Source organism: Cygnus olor, chromosome 19 (assembly GCF_009769625.2).
Source record: "Cygnus olor isolate bCygOlo1 chromosome 19, bCygOlo1.pri.v2, whole genome shotgun sequence".
In the NCBI taxonomy this organism is placed as follows: Eukaryota; Metazoa; Chordata; class Aves; order Anseriformes; family Anatidae; genus Cygnus; species Cygnus olor.
Window position 1 is genome coordinate 9,238,850 of NC_049187.1, and position 18,872 is coordinate 9,257,721.

The 18,872-nt window shown below is 51.9% G+C and overlaps 1 protein-coding gene and 1 long non-coding RNA gene across 3 annotated transcripts; both read left to right on the top strand.

The window, feature by feature from the left end:
• The first annotated feature begins 541 nt into the window (after window positions 1-541).
• LOC121057472 lies at window positions 542-9,752 on the top strand. The gene is made up of 4 exons (XR_005813800.1): window positions 542-1,751; window positions 5,084-5,223; window positions 8,382-8,784; window positions 9,674-9,752. It is a non-coding gene; the product is annotated as an uncharacterized LOC121057472 (long non-coding RNA).
• Window positions 9,753-14,832: 5,080 nt separating this feature from the next.
• TMEM250 (transmembrane protein 250) lies at window positions 14,833-18,589 on the top strand. Of its 2 annotated transcripts, none has more exons than XM_040531711.1 (3): window positions 14,833-14,989; window positions 15,766-16,043; window positions 18,013-18,589. In XM_040531711.1, the coding sequence occupies exon 3, from the start codon at window positions 18,146-18,148 to the stop codon at window positions 18,563-18,565; it is 420 nt and encodes a 139-aa protein (XP_040387645.1). In that variant the 5' UTR covers window positions 14,833-14,989; window positions 15,766-16,043; window positions 18,013-18,145; the 3' UTR covers window positions 18,566-18,589. The 2 variants fall into 2 exon arrangements, with proteins under 2 accessions (XP_040387645.1, XP_040387644.1); XM_040531710.1 differs by having other exon boundaries at window positions 15,766-15,942.
• The last annotated feature ends 283 nt before the right edge of the window (window positions 18,590-18,872 follow it).

Here is an 18,872-nt window from a genome sequence, read left to right on the forward strand (position 1 = left end):
CCAGTAATGCTTTGCCAGTATATGTACGACACTTTGTTAATTAAAAGTATTAGGCAATATAGACTCCATTGTTGGGAATTAATCAGTTTAATTATGAAGAGTATTGAGTATCACAGTTAAAATAATAGCTTTTGCCATACACCAAGGTGAGAGCCTGGCATGGAATATGGTTTTTTTTTTTCCCCTAAATAGTAAATCACTGCTCACGTCCTTCCCTAGAGCACCGTGTGGGCACCAAGCTGCTGAGAAGGTGGAGCCCAGGGGTGGCGAAAGGGAAAAGGGACCGTGCCCCAGATTTCCCGTCTCCAGCCCACTCAAACCCTCTTTGCCGTGGCTTTTCAAAGGATGAACCCCACGCTGCCTCTTTTCTGAGCACAAGATGGAGCCTCACAGGTTTCTGAGTGCTGCCTACTCCAATAAGGCCAGTCCTGGAGGGAGCAGGGTCACAAACAAAACCCTCACCTGCGCTGGGACATGGAGGGCTGCTATCCCCCGGCACTCTTCTCCCTCTTTTGTCCGTCCTTCTCCTAGCCCAGTGATCACAACCATATACCTTTGTATTGGGAATAGTGGGATCTCTTTCACTCCGAGACGAAAAGATCAATTTGCTCTCTTCATTTAAAAAATGATTTATTCTCCTTTTATTTCCCTCTCATAAATCAACCCTGGCCAAGGCTCCAGGAGGGCAGGCTCTGAAAAGAATAAAATGCTGAAGCTTGGGGATGTAAATAAAAACTGCATCCCAAACAGTTTCCAGGCAGCCTCTGGAGCCGCAGATTCATCTCAAAGAAAAATAACAGGATATATGGCATAGGCTCAGGGCAGCAATGAGCTCCCGAGCCGCGATGTCGCATTGCTTGCGTGCGCAGGCTGCTTCAGAGCTGCTGGTATTAGGGTGGAGGTCTGGAAGCCCGGCTCGGGGCTGCTGAGGCTGTGGAAGTCCATTTCCCGTGTTTGTTTGGGGGATTACTCTTCTCTCTTGGGTAGGAGTGGAGCGCAGGGGGGCTGGAGGAGGTTTAATCCCCGAGACAAGAGGAAACCTTCAAAAAGGTTAATTGCTGGGCTTTGCGTTTTGTCTGGTGCGGCTGCTCACGTTACAGCAGCGATGCCATCTGCTCGCACAGCCCGGTGCCCTGCATAATTCACCAGCTTGGCGTGTTGGTGTTCGCGGGAGCGCTGCTGGGCTATTCATGAGGAAGTCACCTTTAGGCAGGGCTCAGGTAACCGGTCACCCGACACCCCCAGCCTGACTTCTGCCCTCTTGTCCTTTTGCCCTGCCTGTTCCTGCCCCCGGGTTGCAGGAGTCCATGGCCGGTGCGTGCTGGGTGGTCCGTCCCCAGCGTCCCCCTGCAGCGGCACAGGCACCGTCCCCTGCCCTGCTCAAGCATCGCCTCCTCGCTGCAGCACCGCTCCGAGTTGCTCGCCTGCAGCCCGAGGGCAGGGCGGACGCAGTTCCCTGCCCAGCTCCTCTCCTTGCCCCACGCACATGTGAAGCTGCAGGCCCCAACCCCATCCAAACACACTGCCTTTTTCTTCCCGTCTTAAAAACTCAACCCATTTGGCAATTCTCTCTTGCTTCTTCAGTGGCCACAGACTCGTGCAGGACTTCAGGTCCTACCGGAGAAGCGTTTCGGGGCTCCGGTAGGCCCAACGCACCGCTGTGCCCATCTCACCGAGGTAACCAATGCGTTTCAGCAGCACAACAAGAACGGGATTTTTTCCTACCGCTCCATGCCCAGACCTTATGTGGGGTGAGTCATTTCCACGCGGGTTCTTAACTTGATATTGAGTCCGTCTCCTCTGCCAGCGCAGCCTTCTCCTCATCTCCTCCGTGTAACCTGAGTTCTCACCCCCAGTTTAATAGCTACCTCGCCATGAATATTTAACCGAGGATCCTAGCAGATGAGCTCCAGCTAACATGTGGCAAACAGATTTCCAGTACAATGGCCCTGCTAAAGTGATGATGCATAAAAGAAACCCTGGGAGGAAAGGAAGGGGTCACGGCTGGGGAGGGACGGGGACTTGGCACACCGCAGCTCCAGCCGCCTGCCCCGCTCAGCCCCCAGAAGAGAGAGGGGGCACGGGGCCCTGGTGGAGCACACGAGGAGGCCTCGGTGAGAGGCAGGCAGAAGACAGCTCAGGCAGATAAACCCGGGCCCTGCTGGTTGGCCTGAAGCTTTACCCAGATGAGTTTGGAGTGGTTTAATTGATATCCCTGCAAGCCGATGCAGCCTGTCCTGCTCGCCAGCCCCACGCCAGCAGGTGCCGGGCGAGGAGCTGGCCAGAAGGGCAACCCCGCTGCTGCTCTCAGCAGCCCGTCGGCTACAGACCTCCTGGCCTGAAAGCCGCAGCTGGACACGTAATGCACAAATTTGCATGGTCTTTTGTTTAGCTCCCTCTTAGCAATGACTTACATGACATCCTCCAGCAGTGAGCGCCACAGCCCGTCAATGATCTGGGGGGAAAAAATTACAGCCTACGGCCTGATAGTTTTACTGCTTACCAGTTAATTCTTGTACAGAGAGGAACAGAAAATAATTATTTTTACCCCTTTTCTTGGATACAGTCTTGATTATTTGCGGACATTTACTGTATGCACTTTCTCAATACGCTTTGTACAGGTAAATCTGTGGTTCGGGGGTTCATTAATCATGAAATTGAGGATTAACTTCAGATCTAATGAGAGATTAATTTGGCAATTTCCATTCACCAATGAGGTGAAAACCAACAGTGCTGTCAATAGCAAAAGGTCTTTGTGCTTTATTGAGCAGCCTGAATATTAACAATAATCTCTGCTGCTCTCTTCAGCCAAAAAAGAGATGCTCTGACCCCCACCCCCCAAGGACTCATTAACGATAAAGGGCCCAGATTACCAAATTAAATGGAATTACTTTGACCCAAGCAAGGGCAACAGGTTAATTTTTGCATAAACCATGGCCGTGTTCAGGCCTGAATTGCTCTCCAGGCCTGGGCCTGGGTGTGGGGCTCAGAGGACATCGGGAGGTGAAGGTCTCCAGGAGGCTGCGTGCTGCTGAAATATTGGTTATTTCACCGACTTTCCCTTGTGAGAAGGATGAGCAGGATTTACAAGGCAGGGCGGATTTGAACTGAAGCAGCCATTTGCGCAGAATAATTTCCCTTTCAAGTCCTAAATTCAGACTTTATGGCTTCCCCTGCTCCTTTGCCTCAGCCGCGTGCTCTCCCCCTGCTCCCAATCGCACCTTGCAGGGCTTCTAACTGGGGGCTGCCCTGCTGGGTCTGAGGATTGGCGGCCACACCGGTGCTCCCAGCCTGGCAAATATAAATCAGGACACTTGTTCCAGCTTTTAATCCCACTGTGAGCCTGTATTTCAGGAGGAAATTCACCACCAAAGCAGGCAGTGAGAGCAGGGCTGTGCCGGGCCAGGCTGGGGGGCTTGGGGCTTTTGGGGCTGTGAGCAAAGACCCAGCCTCCTGGGGAGGAAACCCAACAGCCCACAGGATGAGGGCTCAGCTGCCTCGTGGCAAGCCGTGGCACAAAACCGCGGCTAATGCCTCGGCTCCTGGGACCGTCCAGGCTCCCCCTCCTCTCACACACCTGCAGCGGGATTTAAACCAAGTCTGTTATGAGGGTGGTCAGGAAATCCTCCAGAAGAATGTGCGAGGCTTTGAATAAGGATCCTCAGCAGCTCCAGAAGAAGGGCGGCAGGAGCAGGGCCTGCCCAGCCCAGCCTGCTCCCACCCACTTTACCTGGGGCAGGTCTCTCAGCGGCCAGCAAGGACAAAGCCCCTTTTCCTATGAGGTTGTGGGGTGTGGGGGCTCCCCAGAGCTTCTGGTGTTGTGCTAAGCTCTGCAATTTATCGGTGTTAGTCAGGTTAATGTGCTATAGCTTTGCATATTAATAATATCTTATTACATTTGTTCTTAAGAGTGGTATCATGTTGAGGCAACGACGATTAATGGCACCTCGGTAATATTTACATATTTACATTATTAAAAAGCAATACGTCTTTTAGACAGCCCTGTGCATGGTCTAGAATTGCAGATGCTGCTCCTCAGCCTGCCGCAGCCTCCCCCCGGCCCTGTCCCACTCCCAGCGGCCCGGCCCAGTGCTCAGCAGGATCAGACAGCACCCAGGGGGATGTGGGCACCCACCGAGCAGAGCCCAGGGCTCCTGACACCCCTTCCTGTGCAGCCCCTGCCCATATCCCTCCCGCCTGCCTCTGCGCCGCAGTCCCAGGGCAGGCCTCGGCTCCCTGAAATGTCTGAGCAAAGGGTGCCCAGAGCAGCCACCCGCTCCGAGGTGGGGCGATTTGGGGGACGGATGCTGTGGTGGGTCCCTTGGGTCCCTCCCTGGAGGCTGGACCCAGGAATGAAAGTTTCTCCCACATCGCGCCCCCAGGGAAAGGCTCCGCAACTCATCCGGAGGCTCCCAGTCACCTCCACCGTCCTAAACTTAATTAAAGTTGCCAGCGTCTAATTAAACCACTTAATTAAGTGCCACATTGTCAGTAGGTAAAGATGGAGCAGACTTAATTATTTAACACAGTGACACAGAAGAAAAAACCCACCTGAAACGCGTGACACCTCCGAGGTGGGCTGAGCGGCTCCGGGGCAGGGTGCCCCGGGTGTCCCGCGGGGCCAGTCCCTGGGTGGGGGGATCCCACATGTTCCCCCCCCCAGCCCATTACTGCCTCCCTGCCCGCACTCCAGGCACGGGGTGGCTGCAGACATGCTGCTGGTGTGTTCCCCCAGCACTGCCATGTGCCACCCTGTGGTGCCATCAGGCCGTGACCAGGCCACCTGCAGCTATTTCAAGTTTCTCCACAACAGGGACATCTCCAATTTCCAATTTACTGCAGTGCCCTTCTGGGGACACCCCAGTGGGGTCAGTGCCGGCCCCTCATCATCCCACTGTCCTCCCGGATCACCCTTTTGGCTCCCGAACCCCGCAGCACAGGGGCTGCATCCTGGCCCCCTGGGATCGATGCTCCCCCAGGCTCAGTCCCTGCGCTCGGTGGCACCAGGGTGACGCTGTCCCTGCCCCAGAGCAGCACCCGCAGCCCCAGCAGCTGCTTTGTCCTATTTCTGTCCTCCTTCCAGAACTTTCCTGGCTAAGTGCCGCTGCTGGTGGGATGATGTAACCCAGTGACTCCCAGGCTGGCATTCTGCGGGTGAGATTGATGGCAACGTCTCGTCGATAAATCCATACAGACCCCAAACCTGTGATGAACGTGCAGGAGGTAAAGGCAATGGTTAATATCTTCAAAATAGGCCCCAGAGCCTTCGAGTGCAGGCAAAAAGGGAAGAACGGTGACCCTTGTTAATCTTTTTATTGGCTCCAGCAGCTATTGGCACCTTTCGCTGGCCAGAAATTTGCAAGTCTTTGGGGAGCAATGATTTCACAGGCGGGGGCTCTGAGAGAGAGAAAAGAAATCCCTCTGCTCCTAAAATGGGACCATTCTTCCAGATGAAAATTGACATTTTGGTTTGAACTTCACGACCCCCAGTAATCACACTAATGGCCCTGGCTGGCCAGGGGCTGGCTGCAGCCAGGACGGATGGGCCGCGATGGATGGCTGGAAGCGGGCCGGGAGATGGGGACGGCTGAGGTGCTGACAGCCTGCTCCAGCTGGCCGAGGTGCTGTGGGTCATTGCTAACCTGTTCTGTGGACTCTCATCCAAATCAGGTTTGACCTCGGTTCCTGGCAAACCTTTGGGGAGGCAGCCGCTAGGAGAGCTTGGGGAGTGCTTTCGGCCATCCCGCACCAAGCCCCTGCCTCCCCTCCTCGCTCACTTTTTTAAGCAAACGCACGTCTCATGAACTCTTTCCTTGGAGGAAGGACAAATTGCTTGCTCCTTGCAGTAATCCCTAAAAATAAGAGGGAAGAAACCCAATACACCCTAAAGACCCCCTGAGCAGCCCCAAGCAGGTAACGTTGACTTCCAGGCGGAACAAGAGGAATTAATGCTGCCTGGCACGTAGCTCATCCCTTCCCTGAAAGGCTTGGCAGATATTTTGGCTAGGTTATTTTCAGCCCCTCAGGGTGTTCTCCCTGGGAACATGGGAGGCTCTCGTCCCCCCTCCAGGGGATGGTCGCAGCCCTGGGCGGCTCAGGAGGGCCCAGACCCCAGCCAGGGCAGCTCCGCTCCTCTGGCACAGCCAAGACTCCTGGCAAAACCAAGTCCTGGCATCAGGTAAAAAATCTGGGATGGAAATCACAGCGGGTGGCATGCTGTTGTTACCCACCTGCATCGCGTAGCTGGGGTCAGGAAGCGGCTGTAAGTAAGGATGCAGGAGGGTCCTTCTATTTTCTAAATACCTCATTTAGTAGGTTAATATTCTATGTTATTTTAGGCCGCTTTCTTCATGCATCTGCCGCCCAAGCCTGTGCAGATGTTTTAGGATTCTTTAATCCTGACAAAGGACTTAGTGTTAAGGAAAAATGGGTTACATAAAGATCCTTATCTCCTTAAGAAACAAACAAAAAAAAAAAGCATGTTTGGGGCATATTGTGTACAAAACAAGACTAAAATAGAGGCAGAACATCCCAGGGCCACTTACCAGACGTGCAGGTTGGATGATCTGGGTCTCGCCTGCCCGGAGCAGGCACACGGGACAGGTCCTTGTGCAGGCACAGGGCTCTGGCGTGGTGTGGGGAGATGCCGAGCCCTGCTCAGGGTGACGGCACGTTTTCAGCAGCCTCACAGCAGGGCTGCAGGTCGCAAGGAGCACCAGGAGGGCACCACGGCCGTGCTCTGGGCTCTCCGGTGCCTGCAGCTGTACCACAACTCATCACACCGCTGCTCAGCTCTCTGCTGCGGACAGGACTGCAGGAGTTTGCTCGGAGAGAGCTGTTCTCCTCGCCGCTGAGGGCTGGAAAGGTGACCCCAACCTGTCTGTCTGCCCCAGCCCCGAGCTGCCCGAGGTTCCCGCCTGGCGTACAATATTTCAGCCTGTAAAATTGACAAAGTTCTCGCATTTTCGTGACTCTAGTGATTGATCCAGCCCATGTAAATTACAAAAAGGAGTTGCAATCCTCTGGGGTCTGACGCAGAATATCAAAGGAGCACGGGCTCATGCTGCTTTAATTAAAACTTAGTTTAATTAAAAACCTTGAGAGCTTTATTAGACTCAGTAATTGATTTAATTTTCTTGTGGAATTCTATTACAAAACACTTCCAAGCACGCTGGCTTTGGGATCCCGGCCCCAGGACCGTCCTCCTCCCTGATCGGTGCCTCTGCCCTCTCCAAGGGATGGGGGACACACGTTTGAGTTCCTTGGCCAACAGAACCAAGCTTTTGGCTCTCGGGGGGCATTTCCACTCAGTGAGGGACAGTGGATGCACCACAGAGAAGCCTCTCTAGCCAGGACACGGGGAATCAAACTGTAAAATAATAATAAAAAAAAAAAAGCAGCACACAATGATTGTCTGATCTATATTTATTTCATAACATCCAGAATTAATAGGATACAGGAGTTAAAGCAACCATGGCAACTGAATGCAGAAAGGGCTGTCCTTGTAAATAAATGAATTCATAAATAACTCACAAGTGCTGATATAAAAAGTCATGGGAATCTAATGCAATGCTAATGCAATTCAAGCCTTCCCTTTTTTGCATGCGGTATTATAATACGAGGTGCGCCATGCTTTGCTCTGTGCTACAAGTGTCATTCTTAAGATAATAGAACTTGCTAATTGTACCCGGAGCCAGGCTGTGATTGATGAGGGCTTTGGTTTTTTCTCTTCTCCATGTTCTCACCAGCAACGTGCTGTTAAGTTACAGGCTGGTCTGCTGGTGACAGATGAGGGAAGTTAGGGAGAAAGGAGTGCGATTTGCCCCGCTGTGCATCCCGAGCTGGGCACTGTGGGGTCCCCTCCCGGCTCTGCCAAGCCAGCGGTGCAGGCACTGGCATCAGGCAGTGGGGCTGCCACCTACGTGGCTTTTGGGGTGTTTATTGGGGTCACTTTACTTACCAGATCTGACTCTCATACCTTGAAAAATGCAGGCGCACAGCTGAGAAATAGGTAAATATGGCCACTGAGTGGACTTCCGTGTTCCATTTTCGGAAGAAATGTTCTCAGCTCTTATTCCTCTGCTCCCTGCAGTGATAAAATGATATTTCTTATTGCAGGAGGTGCAGTTTGTCATGGAGACCCACATTTCCCCAGTTCGGAGGTAATTATAAGGAGAGGGGCAGTGCTCCAATCTTACAGCAAAATCAGCTTTGACCATTGCAGTAGTTTTCCCCCATTTGGAAATATACTGTTATTAAATACGGATATAATTGAAGATGGTTTTGTCTTATAAATCCTTTGTTCTTTTTTTCTTGATCATTTTTATTGATAAGGATGCCACTGCTGTAATGACGCTGGGAAGTCATTTTCTCCTTTGCAGAACGTAGTCTGAACATAAGCAAGGTCAAGAAGACTCCTGACACGTGCTGAGAACCAGAAGTTTCTCTCAGCCTCCAGCAAGGCATTTCTCTGCGTTGGGGCCGAACTCTTCCTTGGACACCGCGGGCAGCCGGTGTCACTTCCCATGAGAACGCAGTGGCAAAATCCAGCCGGACAGAGGGAGCAGTCCGCCCAACATGAATGCAAGAGTTTGTTTTACCCGCAGGAGCCAAAGAGGTGGAGATGGCTCAGGGGCCAGGGAGGATGCACGGGGTCCTTCCCTCCTGCACCCCGCTCCCATCTCACACCTTTGGTACTCCAGGAGGGACGGGATGGGACGGGACGGGACGGGACGGGACAGGACAGGACAGGACACCCCCACCACCGTGGGGCTGAGGACAGAGGTGAGCACCTGCTGTTGATGATGTTTGTTTGCTTCTTTGCTTGTTTCCCTTCCCCTGCTTCTGCCCTGTGGTTCCTCCACAGGGGCAGTGTGGCGGCTGCACGCACCCCCCCCGGTCCCTCTGAGCCCCCCCCAGTCCCTTTGTGCCCCCCCGGTCCCTCTGCGCCCCCAGCCCTGCGGTGACAACAGGGCCCAGGGCTGCTCCGTGCAGGCTGCGGTGCTGTGCTCGGGTTTGGACTCATCCGGTCTCCTGGTGATTTCAAAACAGTAATCAAAAGGGGGAAAAAATAGAAAAAGAAAAGAACTCTTGCAATAATTTACCTTCCAACAGCGTGGACGCATTTTGTGCACCCTGATGGAAAGCACTGGAGGATTCCTGATGCAGTGAACCCCCTAGCGCTGGAAAAGCTGCCATCGCAGCTAATCCCGGCGAGTGGTGGGTTTGGGCACTGACTGATGCCCTGTAATGATGCTTAAGAAATACAGGCAAACTCCGCTTTCCATTGATCTCAGAAAAATGAATGCTGTCTCTGAATTTGACGTTTAGCCAATGCACGGAGTAGATGGCTCCATTGATTCGCATCGGAGGGACGGAGGCGGGGGGAGCTCGGGGAAACACACCTTTGGCAAGCGGAGGTTTGTCTCCGCTCTCTCCTGTCACTCTCCATCTTTCCCAGGCGCCTGCCCTTTTCCAGACGGGAACGGAGAGCAGGGGGCAGACAAGGGGGCTTTGGCATTTTTAAGCTTGAATGCAGGTGGGGGGAGATGGAAAACTGAGGCTTAAGCATCTGGAGAGGGACTTAAAAAGAACTGGCTGGGGTAACAGTGAGAGTCTGCCTGGGCATCTTGGGGTCATAGGTGTTTTTCCCTCACCATCTGTATTTCTCCAGGAAATTGTTGGGGAATGATGGAGTGGGAGCCGCTCTGCATCTTCGGACTGCGGAGCTCGGCCTGAGCCCTCTCCCCAGGGCCCCGGGGCGGCCATTAGCATGCAGCTGCTGGGGGTGCTGGCTGTGGCCCTGCAAACTCCCTGCCCCAAAGCCCTTCTGATCTAAGTGCTGGTGTGGTGCTGGGCGCCCACCTGGGGTGTCCGAATCCCTCTGAAAATAGTGCACCAGAGACCAGACCCGTCCCAGCTCTGCTGCTGACCCGGGGGGCAGGTTGCTGATGTTAAAATGACCTCAGAGCAGATCGATCCCGGCTCAGACCTGATGGATCTATGCAATGTGCTTAAGAGGACCCGCCTGCTACGACCATGATACGAACTGGGACACGTTATTAATGAATCGAAACCCGAGGAGCTGAGATTCCCAGAGAAAATGTTTTCTTTGCCCTGAAATGCCACCCTCCTGCTTCTCGAGGAGACGCGGTGCTCTGAAAGTGCTTTGCATGCCCCCCAAGCATGCCCGCCAGCCCCCCGCTTGCCGTGGGAGGTATGGGCTGGGTCTGGGACAATGCCGCACGCTTCCCCTAGGCCTAGCCTGCCGATGAACAGAAGGCAATACTGACACTTCTCTGCGAGAGTTTTCTGCATAATCGGCAGTTCTGACACCAGCCGGATCGGGGCTAGCCAGCATGATGCAGCAACAAGCGTTGGCAGGAGGCCTGTCCCTGGCAAAGTGGCCAATTCTATTTTCATTTGTTTTAGAGACAGTTTCTCTCCCACCATATGTGTGCAGCTGGCTCCCGCCCCAGCCCCCGGAGGTCAGCAGGAATCTTTCCATGACTCCAGCGTCTCCAGGATAACCACTGCCTGTTCCCCGGCCGTGGGGGGGGAGCCGGGCTGGGGAAGCTGCGTGTTTCGCTACGTTATCCGGGCAGTTAAGTGTCCCCGCTGCAGAACAATGCACATTTTTTTATGTGTATCAAATCGGGGGGGGGGGTTCACTGGCATCCCACCCACACCAGCATGAGCCTGTCTCTTTGCATGCTGTTCCACGTGGCGGGGGAGCCCCCACGAGCTGTTTGTGGGGGCAGAGGGAAGGAGGCTGTCCCGAACCCCACCGAGCATCCCCCAGGCTCGCCTCCTGTTTAGTGTCGTGAAGGCTCATGGCAGCAGTGGGCAGACTGCTTATTATGCCAGAAAACATGCTGATGTGTCACGTATATTGAATGCATCAAACGTTACTGTCTCACCATGCCTCACGTGAACCACGTATCATTTATTTCTTTACAAACTGCAGACTGGTCTAGTTTTATATTTCACAAGTCACCTCTAAAATATATATGTATAAAAGCGTTACAGGAGCTAGGACTCCTGCAGGGAAACCACAGTGCACTGCAACCTCACCATCTGCGCTGGGCTTGTCATTGGTACCTGGCACTGCTGTGCCCAGCTCTGCAGGGAGGAAGGAGAGGCGTGCTGCGGGCGGGTGTGTTTGTCGGGGCGTGCTGATGCATGGACTCCACTCCTTCCCTCTGCTCCCTCCGTTTACGCTGCTGCCGGACCCTAAATAACCCCACAAGCTCCGCAGCCCCGCTGCTCTGCCGGGGAGCCCGGGGCTCTGAGTGCCGCGGGGGTTGCACACTGGTAGGGCAGTGCTGCAGAAGTGGGAATTAGTTCCGCTTTCTGCCACTTATATTTTTATTTGATTAGTCTAATATACTGCGTTATTATTTACCACATGCAAATCTCTTCTAACTGATTAAAACTGGCATTTAAACTAAGAGATCAGATCTGGAAAGAAGTAATAAGGCAAAATTATTTCACAAGGATTTGCAGGGTGGATCGATTACATTTAAAATTTAAGGTCCAGACTTGACCCTAAATCTCCTTTAAGGAAAAGGAAAGAATTAATTCCTCAGTTTGTTATATTTCAGCTTTACAGACCGGTTCAGCAAAACCCAAGTGAATTTGCACAAGATGCCGTTGGTTTTGGATGGTGTTTTGGATGTGACAGGTTGCCAGCAGTGAATGCTGGCTTGAAAATATCCCGTTAACATGTTTATTATCTTTAAGACCTCTGAAATTATGGCTATCTATATGGCTATAGACTTACTGTGCAGGTAGTTGTTTCTGGGTCACTGAAGGAAACTTGTTAGCTACCTTTCTGGATATACTTTTCAGCACGCAGGTTTACAGATTTATGCTGGTGGCCAAACAGTACTAGGTGCTATACATATGTAAATGTACACACCACCCCTGTTTCAAATAAAAGCTTTCAGAAATGTAAAGCTAGCCACTGGAGGCTATATTTTGCAGAAAGGGAAAAAAAGAGAGAGAGGAAGAGGAAGAGTATTGCAATAATGAGTTAATTCCCACAGTAGCAATATGGGCATTGTTATTTTTTGTAAAACAGATGTAGAAAGGTTGCAAAGGTTGCAGACCAAATAAGGGTCTGATTTTCAGAGGTCCAGGTATTTTACAGGGTTGAATACCTTACAGCCTCCTTCAAATGAACCTCTAAATGAGAACCTCTCCATAAAACCTTGCTTACGCTTGCAAAAATCAAATGTTTAGCTCTCCACAAGTAATAGTATTGAAAGCTTTTTCTAGACAGGGGTCAGAAAGTGCAGATCCATTCTAAGTGCAAAAGGATGGAGCTAAAGGACATCTCGATATTAGAGGGTTGTTACTCCAGCTCCAGCCTAAACGACTTGACTGAGGCCAAAGTGTGAAGCGGTGCCAGCAAGCAGGACTGGAAGTCACAGTCCCTTGCCTTGTGTTCAGAGCAAAAGATCACGTTCACAAAATGAGCAAGAAATGTGGAGCGAATGTCTACATTGAACTGTTTCACCTCTTAAGTCATCTCAGATTGAAATGGGATTGACTCAGTGGACTGACGTTAAAGCCATGCATCCAGACAAGATCTATCCATGAGAGATGTTTTAGGTTTTTACTGAAAAGAAACCTCCCCCGAAAATGGGACTAAAAAGATGTTTCCATTATAAATGTTTGTGATAACTCGGCTGCTACTTTTTTCCCTCAGCCTAGCAAGCATTTCTTGCATTCTTGTCTCAGCACACTACCTTAGCGGCTCTTCATGTGCACCACCATAGTAATTTATCATTACCCAGTCTCCAAATTATTCTAGTGTTGATTAAATTAGTAAATGCAATCACAATCTGAAGCAAGTTAATTGAGAGAATTTATTTGGCCCTGACAGTTTTATGCATGTTTGATTAAGTATTATAAGGTTTGTTTTTGATTTTGCATAATTTAACTTTAAATCCTGCACTGGGGGGGGGCATCAACTATTAATGACTGAAATAAACTCTTTTAAGATGCATATATTTATGATTTATTTCTAAACGCAGTATCTTCCAGATTTTTTTTGTTCTGTTGCCAAAGTGACAAATATGTTTAAAGTAATATTTTGAGCAGTTCGGTTCATGCTATAAATCTCCTGAAATGTATACAATTCATTAAAAGTTTTGAAAGAAGTACAAGTTAGCATTTATATTGCAACAAGTGACATATAAATGTGTATGTTTGTCTTCGAAGCGTGCCATAAAATATATCAGCGCTGGCTGGCCGCTGTGACTAGTACTAATGGCCCGCTCTCTGGGCTGATGATAAGTTTCATCACAAATCTTCAACGCTGTCAACACAAAACTGTTCAATCAACAGGAATATGAGTTGTGTCTTTAGTAAAATTAGCACAGGAAAGAAATACAACCGAGAGCCCCGCTGGAGTGCTGTGGGCGGGTTCTCTTTGGGCTGCACCACAAGCATTTGCTTAGGACCTCACCTCTTTGAATGTCAAAGCTTCAATTCATGCCTGACCCGGGGACTGTATATTTTTTAAGATGATACACATTTATTTAAGCAGTGAAGTGGTCAGTGTATTTCAGGCTGAATAGTGCCGCCTTGCTTTTTGTCATCCCGACCTAAGAAATGAAAAGGGTCGGTCTCAGGACTGATGTTGCAGTGTCACCCCCTTGTGCTTGTGTACGGGTTTTGGGTTGGCCAGTGGAGCTCTCTGGGTGTTCTTGGAGGCAATGGCAGACCTTGCCTGCCTGGAGCAGTTCCTGTGGGAAGCCAGGAGCCCCCTCTGCAGCGCTCGCGTTCAGCAGCATCCCCATCATTCTCCAAGCCAAGCTGGAAAGATCTAAGTACCCTCATAATGCTGTTGCTTGGGCTGAAATTCCCATCTCTGGCTCCCTGTTCCAGGCAATGGTGGAGCGAAATAAATGAAACGTGGCTCTCGTGCTAATCTTAGTCACCGAACAGATGTTCCCATTTCGTGCTACCGGGAAAATGCATCAGCTCCGCACCTCCCCTTCTCCCTCCCACCAGAAGGTACGTGGGAGAACAGAAACGGGCAATTTACGAGGAGCACACCACCGCTCCTCACCTTGGCTGTAATTTTCCCTCGCTGTACATCCAGCACCTCGGGCCCCTCGTTGTGTTTGCGGAACGAAAACGCTCTGCGGGGCAGAGGCTGCTGCGAGCGAGCAGGGAGCGCCCAGAGCGGGGCGCGTGCGTCGGAGCCAGTTGGTGCGCTCGGAGGTATTTGGCCTCGTGCCTTCAACTGCCTGTGCAGTGCGGCACGGCTTATTGCTGGCAGATGGCTCGCGTTATTATTATTTAATGTTTTTCCACCGCGATAATGCCTAGATGGCAAGTGGGGCAGGGGGCCAATAAAAAAAAAAAAAAAAAAAAAAAAGTTTTGTGTTCTTTCCATTACAGAAAGTAATTCCTAATTAAATCTAAAGGGAAACAAAAGGGAGGGTGTGTTGTTTTTTTTTTTCCTTCTTTTTATTTTGCCTCTGATCTGTCCTCCCCCCGTGTGTGTTTTAGGAACTTCTGGTGTCTTTTTGGCGTCTTTTTGGCCTCCCCAGAAGCCTGGGTCGCTCACACCGTGACCAACGACCTGGCTTCTCCGCGGCTGCCCGAACCACCCCGAGGGGCTCGGTGCTCCGGGGGCAGCTCCGCCCCGTCCCGGCGCCCCCCTCCCCGAGGCCTAGGCGCGGTCCCCGCGGCCTGAAGCCTGCCAGGCCTCGTTGCCATGGCAACGCGCCGCCCTTCCCGCTTCCGCTTTGTGGGCGCTGCGTGATGACGCCATCACCGCGCGCCGCCCCGGCCGCTCCCTCCCCGCCGCCGCCGCCGCCGCCGCCGCCGCCGCGGGCCGGAACCGGAGCGCGGCCGCTCCCCGCACATGCGCAGTGCGGCGCCCGCCACTAGGCCCGGGCCCGCCGTCAGCCCGGGCCCGGGACGCTGGGGCTCGGCGGCCGCCGCCCGGCGGGAGGCCATGGGCACGGCGGTGAGTGCGGGACGGGGCGGCGGGGCAGGGTCGGGGGAAGCGGGGAGGCTCCGGGGGGCGCGGGGAGGCTTCGGGGGAGGCACCGGGGGGCGAGGGGAGGCACCGGGGGAGGCCTCGGCCCCTTCCTGAGGCGCTGCCGGGGGATGCGGGGGTGTGCCGGTGTGCCCCGGCCTCTCGCCGTTGGTGGTGGAGGAGGAGGAGGAGGAGGAGGAGGAGGAGGAGGAGGAGGGCCGGGAGCCCGCCCGGCGGTCAGACCCCGAAGGTCCCCCGCTAAAAGTGGCCGCGGGGCCCCGGACAGCGGCAGCGCGGCTCCAGCTGCCGGTACCGAAGTCCTTCGGGGCGTGGGCAGGGGAAGGAGCAGGGTGCTGTGGGGCAGGAAGGCCCCGGCGGAGCCCCCGAGCAGCGCGTGGCCTGCCGCGTTCCTCACCTGCAGGCTGGGCCCGCTCCTGCGTCCGTCCCGTTCTTAAGCCTTGGCAGCGCGTGCTCGCCGCGTCGTTCGGCGTGGCCTGGGTGAGCGCTTCTGCGATGAAAGGAGGCGACCTGCAGGAGTTCCTTCCCTGTAATTTTCTCATACCGCTCTTTGTTTTTGGCCCAGGCTAGGTGATTCTGTGCAACGTGCGTCAGTAAGCTGCAATATATAGGTTACCGAGCACATCGTGCTTTTGAAAATCGTTGCGAGATTGAAAAATCATGCTTGGAGGCAGACCTTGTGATTCTGAGCTTGTTAACGCACAAAATGAGCAAACTGCAACCTAATCTCTCCTTTTATCTTTTAGATCAACTCATGTGTAGGATGTTGTGGGTCTGTGAAGCACCTTAGCCGTTTCTTTCCCTCCTCCTAGAAGGCCGGGTGTCTCAGGAAAGCCGCGCTTTTTTATCGCAAGAATTAAGTGGCACCCAGGAACAGCAGCGGATTATCGACCTGCTGGGCGGATGGCGGCGCCATTAGCAATGTAATACTTCAGAAAGTTTCCTATTTGCACAGCATCCCTCTGTTTGTGGCTGGCACGGTGTTGGCATTTGAGTTTATCTGAAGATATCAAGCTCCCAGAGGGTATTTATTTATGTGGCGGGCACAGCAAATGTGAACAAGTCACTGCTGTTCACACCAAATAAGTTCTGCAGCTGAGCAGTTCTCTCAGATTCAGCTGTTGAAGGTTTTGTCAGAGAGAACCTGAACTCCTCTTTAAAACTGATCAGACGTGTGCCCAGCGTGCCGAGTTTGCCCCGGAAACCGTAGCTTATGCCCATGGGGGATGTGCTCTGCTGCTCAGGCGTGGTCTCGCCGAGTGCTTTTCTCGTGTTCGCACTGATTTCTCCGTGGCTGCTCAGGGAATCAGGATACGTAGCTGTGCCAGAGCTTGCTGGAAACGATGAGCTGCCTTCGTGGCCCAGTAAAAGAGGTTGTAAGAAGAGGCGGTGTTATCAGAAATGCAATGCTCTAAGTCCCCGGTATATGAGTTTTTAACTTATCTTGTTAATTTATTCCTCCAGAAGCACCTCTGAAGACAAACACTGAGCAGCTGATGCGCAGCATGTGGCAGGCATGCTCCGCTGCACGCTCCAGGCACAAAACTGTTGTCCTTAGCATCTGACCGCCTTTATATGCCTTGCAAAACACATCCTTGTAACATACTTCTGAGCTGCTGAGCATTTCCTCTTTACCGGCAGGAAATTATGGCAAGGAGGCACTTAAATTACACGGGTCGTTTTGGTAGTTGAGAACAGACCTCAATTATCACAATTCCTTAACCATAAGTTAACTCTTACTCCTTTTTGTTAGCTTCATTCCTGTAGAGCCAACGGATTCCTTTTCTCTGTTACAGAAATTATAGGTGATTAAACCTGGGACCCTGCAGAAGTGCTCAGAGCTGTTATTTCCACGGTCTGTAATTCCAGGCAGGGAGCAGTGAAAAGATTTACTCGGTGGCGCACGTTGCCGCAGAGAAGGTTTTTGACATCAAACTACAATTGCCTTTAGCCTTATCGTTTACTCTGTAATTAGTTTAGTTAGTAACAAAAAAAAAAAAACAAAACTGAATTAACTTTTAAATTGCTCTCATTTTAACAGTGATAGGATCTCTTGTTCAACAAAGGTCTGAGAGCCTGGGTGTGCGAGGAGGCTGGGGAAGTCCCTGTTGTTCTCCAGCATTATCTGACGAGTGCATTGTCATTTCATAATTCCCGGAATTTGGCACGTCGTAAGCCTGGGGTGAAGCAGAGAGCAGCTAACAGGCTGCCGCTCATCACTCAGATAACAACAGTGGGCCTGTGGAAGGATGTTAAGATTGTAAATCCTAAACGCTCCAGAAGATCAAGATATTTCATTTATCTCTGCAGGTCACAACAGGAGAAATAAACTGTTGGGTATCTTTGAGATGCTGGCTTGTCATTGGATGCAATGACAGTGGGACCGCAAGGCTCATCTGAGCAGGGGAGGCACATCCTGTCGGGTGTGAAAAACACGATTGCCTCATTGTTCGTGCGGGACCTTCCATTATTTTCAGTTTGTTTACTGGGTGGAGCTTTGCCAGGATCTGCAATGGGCAGAAATCAGGAGCACCGCCGCGTCTGGGCCTCGCTTGCAAAAGCACTTGGAGAACTTCTTCAGAAACAAAACAACAGAAAACCGATCCAATGCAAACGCACACGTTAATATTACTTTTTGCGTTGGTGGGCTGTTGCAGGACTTCTGTCTGATTACGAAGAGCCCTAATTAGCCAGGATGGTTCCTGAACAAAGCTCCCTTCTTTCCTCCCTTAACACTGTAAGGCTTGTAACAGGTTATAGCTGGTGCTGCTGCTTGGGTGCTTCTGGGGATCTGACTGGGTGGTGACAAACAGAATTGTGTTGCTGCATGTCTGCCTGGTGAGCTGTAAGGTGTTAGCAAAGTTGTTGTAAGCGGAGACCTGGAGTTGTGCAAAGCAGTTGTACGTAACCGCCGAGCTGCGGAGCGTCCGTCCTGCTGTGCGTCCTCCTGCTGGGGCTACTTAAATGTGTTTTCCTTCTCTGCCTTCCTGCAGGTCCCTTCCTTCCTGGAAACTCGGCGAAGAGTTAGCGTTCCCAGGCTGTTGGAGCTCTTCCGTGTTAACGGATGATATTTGCTATGTGCCCTGTAAGTCCTGCCCTGGGACTCGGTGAGCGGTGGGGTGCCCGATGCCTGTAATCCCCATTCCCCGCCGGGTCCGCTCGTTCCACGGCCCCCACACGACCTGCCTGCATTCGGCCTGTGGCCCGGTAAGGACCACTCACTTGGTGCGCACCAAGTACAACAATTTCGACATCTATCTGAAATCCCGATGGATGTACGGATTCATTCGTTTCCTGCTGTACTTCAGCTGCAGCCTGTTTACCTCCATCCTCTGGGTGGCACTCTCTATCTTGTTTTGCCTTCAGTACCTTGGCATCCGGATCTTTCTGCGCTTCCAGTACAAACTCTCCATCATCCTCCTCTTACTGGGGCGAAGGCGGGTAGACTTCAGCCTCCTGAATGAACTGCTCATCTACGGAATTCATGTGACCATGCTGCTAGTGGGGGGGCTGGGATGGTGTTTCATGGTATTTGTGGATATGTAAATAAACCGAGCGCATGTGGGCTAAGAAGGTGACTTTTCTTCTACCCCCAAATGTGTCAATTATCCTCTTTTCTTTTTTATATAAATTAATTTATTTATCAGTGCTACTTTTTATTGATAAATTAATGTACTTGTCTCTGGAATTTGTATTTTTTTTTGAGGGTTAAGGTGCCATTTTGCTTATCGAAGTGCAACACTTGGTTGGGTGTTTTTTCTTTGCGTAGTGCAAGTTAATAGACATTTCTTCTTGTCCGTAGGCGCCTGCCTTTGCTGCTGTTCCTGTAAAAAAGCAGTGGTTTTTCTGGAGG

Bases quoted from the DNA above. Each gene is read 5' to 3' on its own strand.
- TMEM250 (XM_040531711.1), top strand. From the start codon at position 18,146: ATGCCTGTAATCCCCATTCCCCGCCGGGTCCGCTCGTTCCACGGCCCC.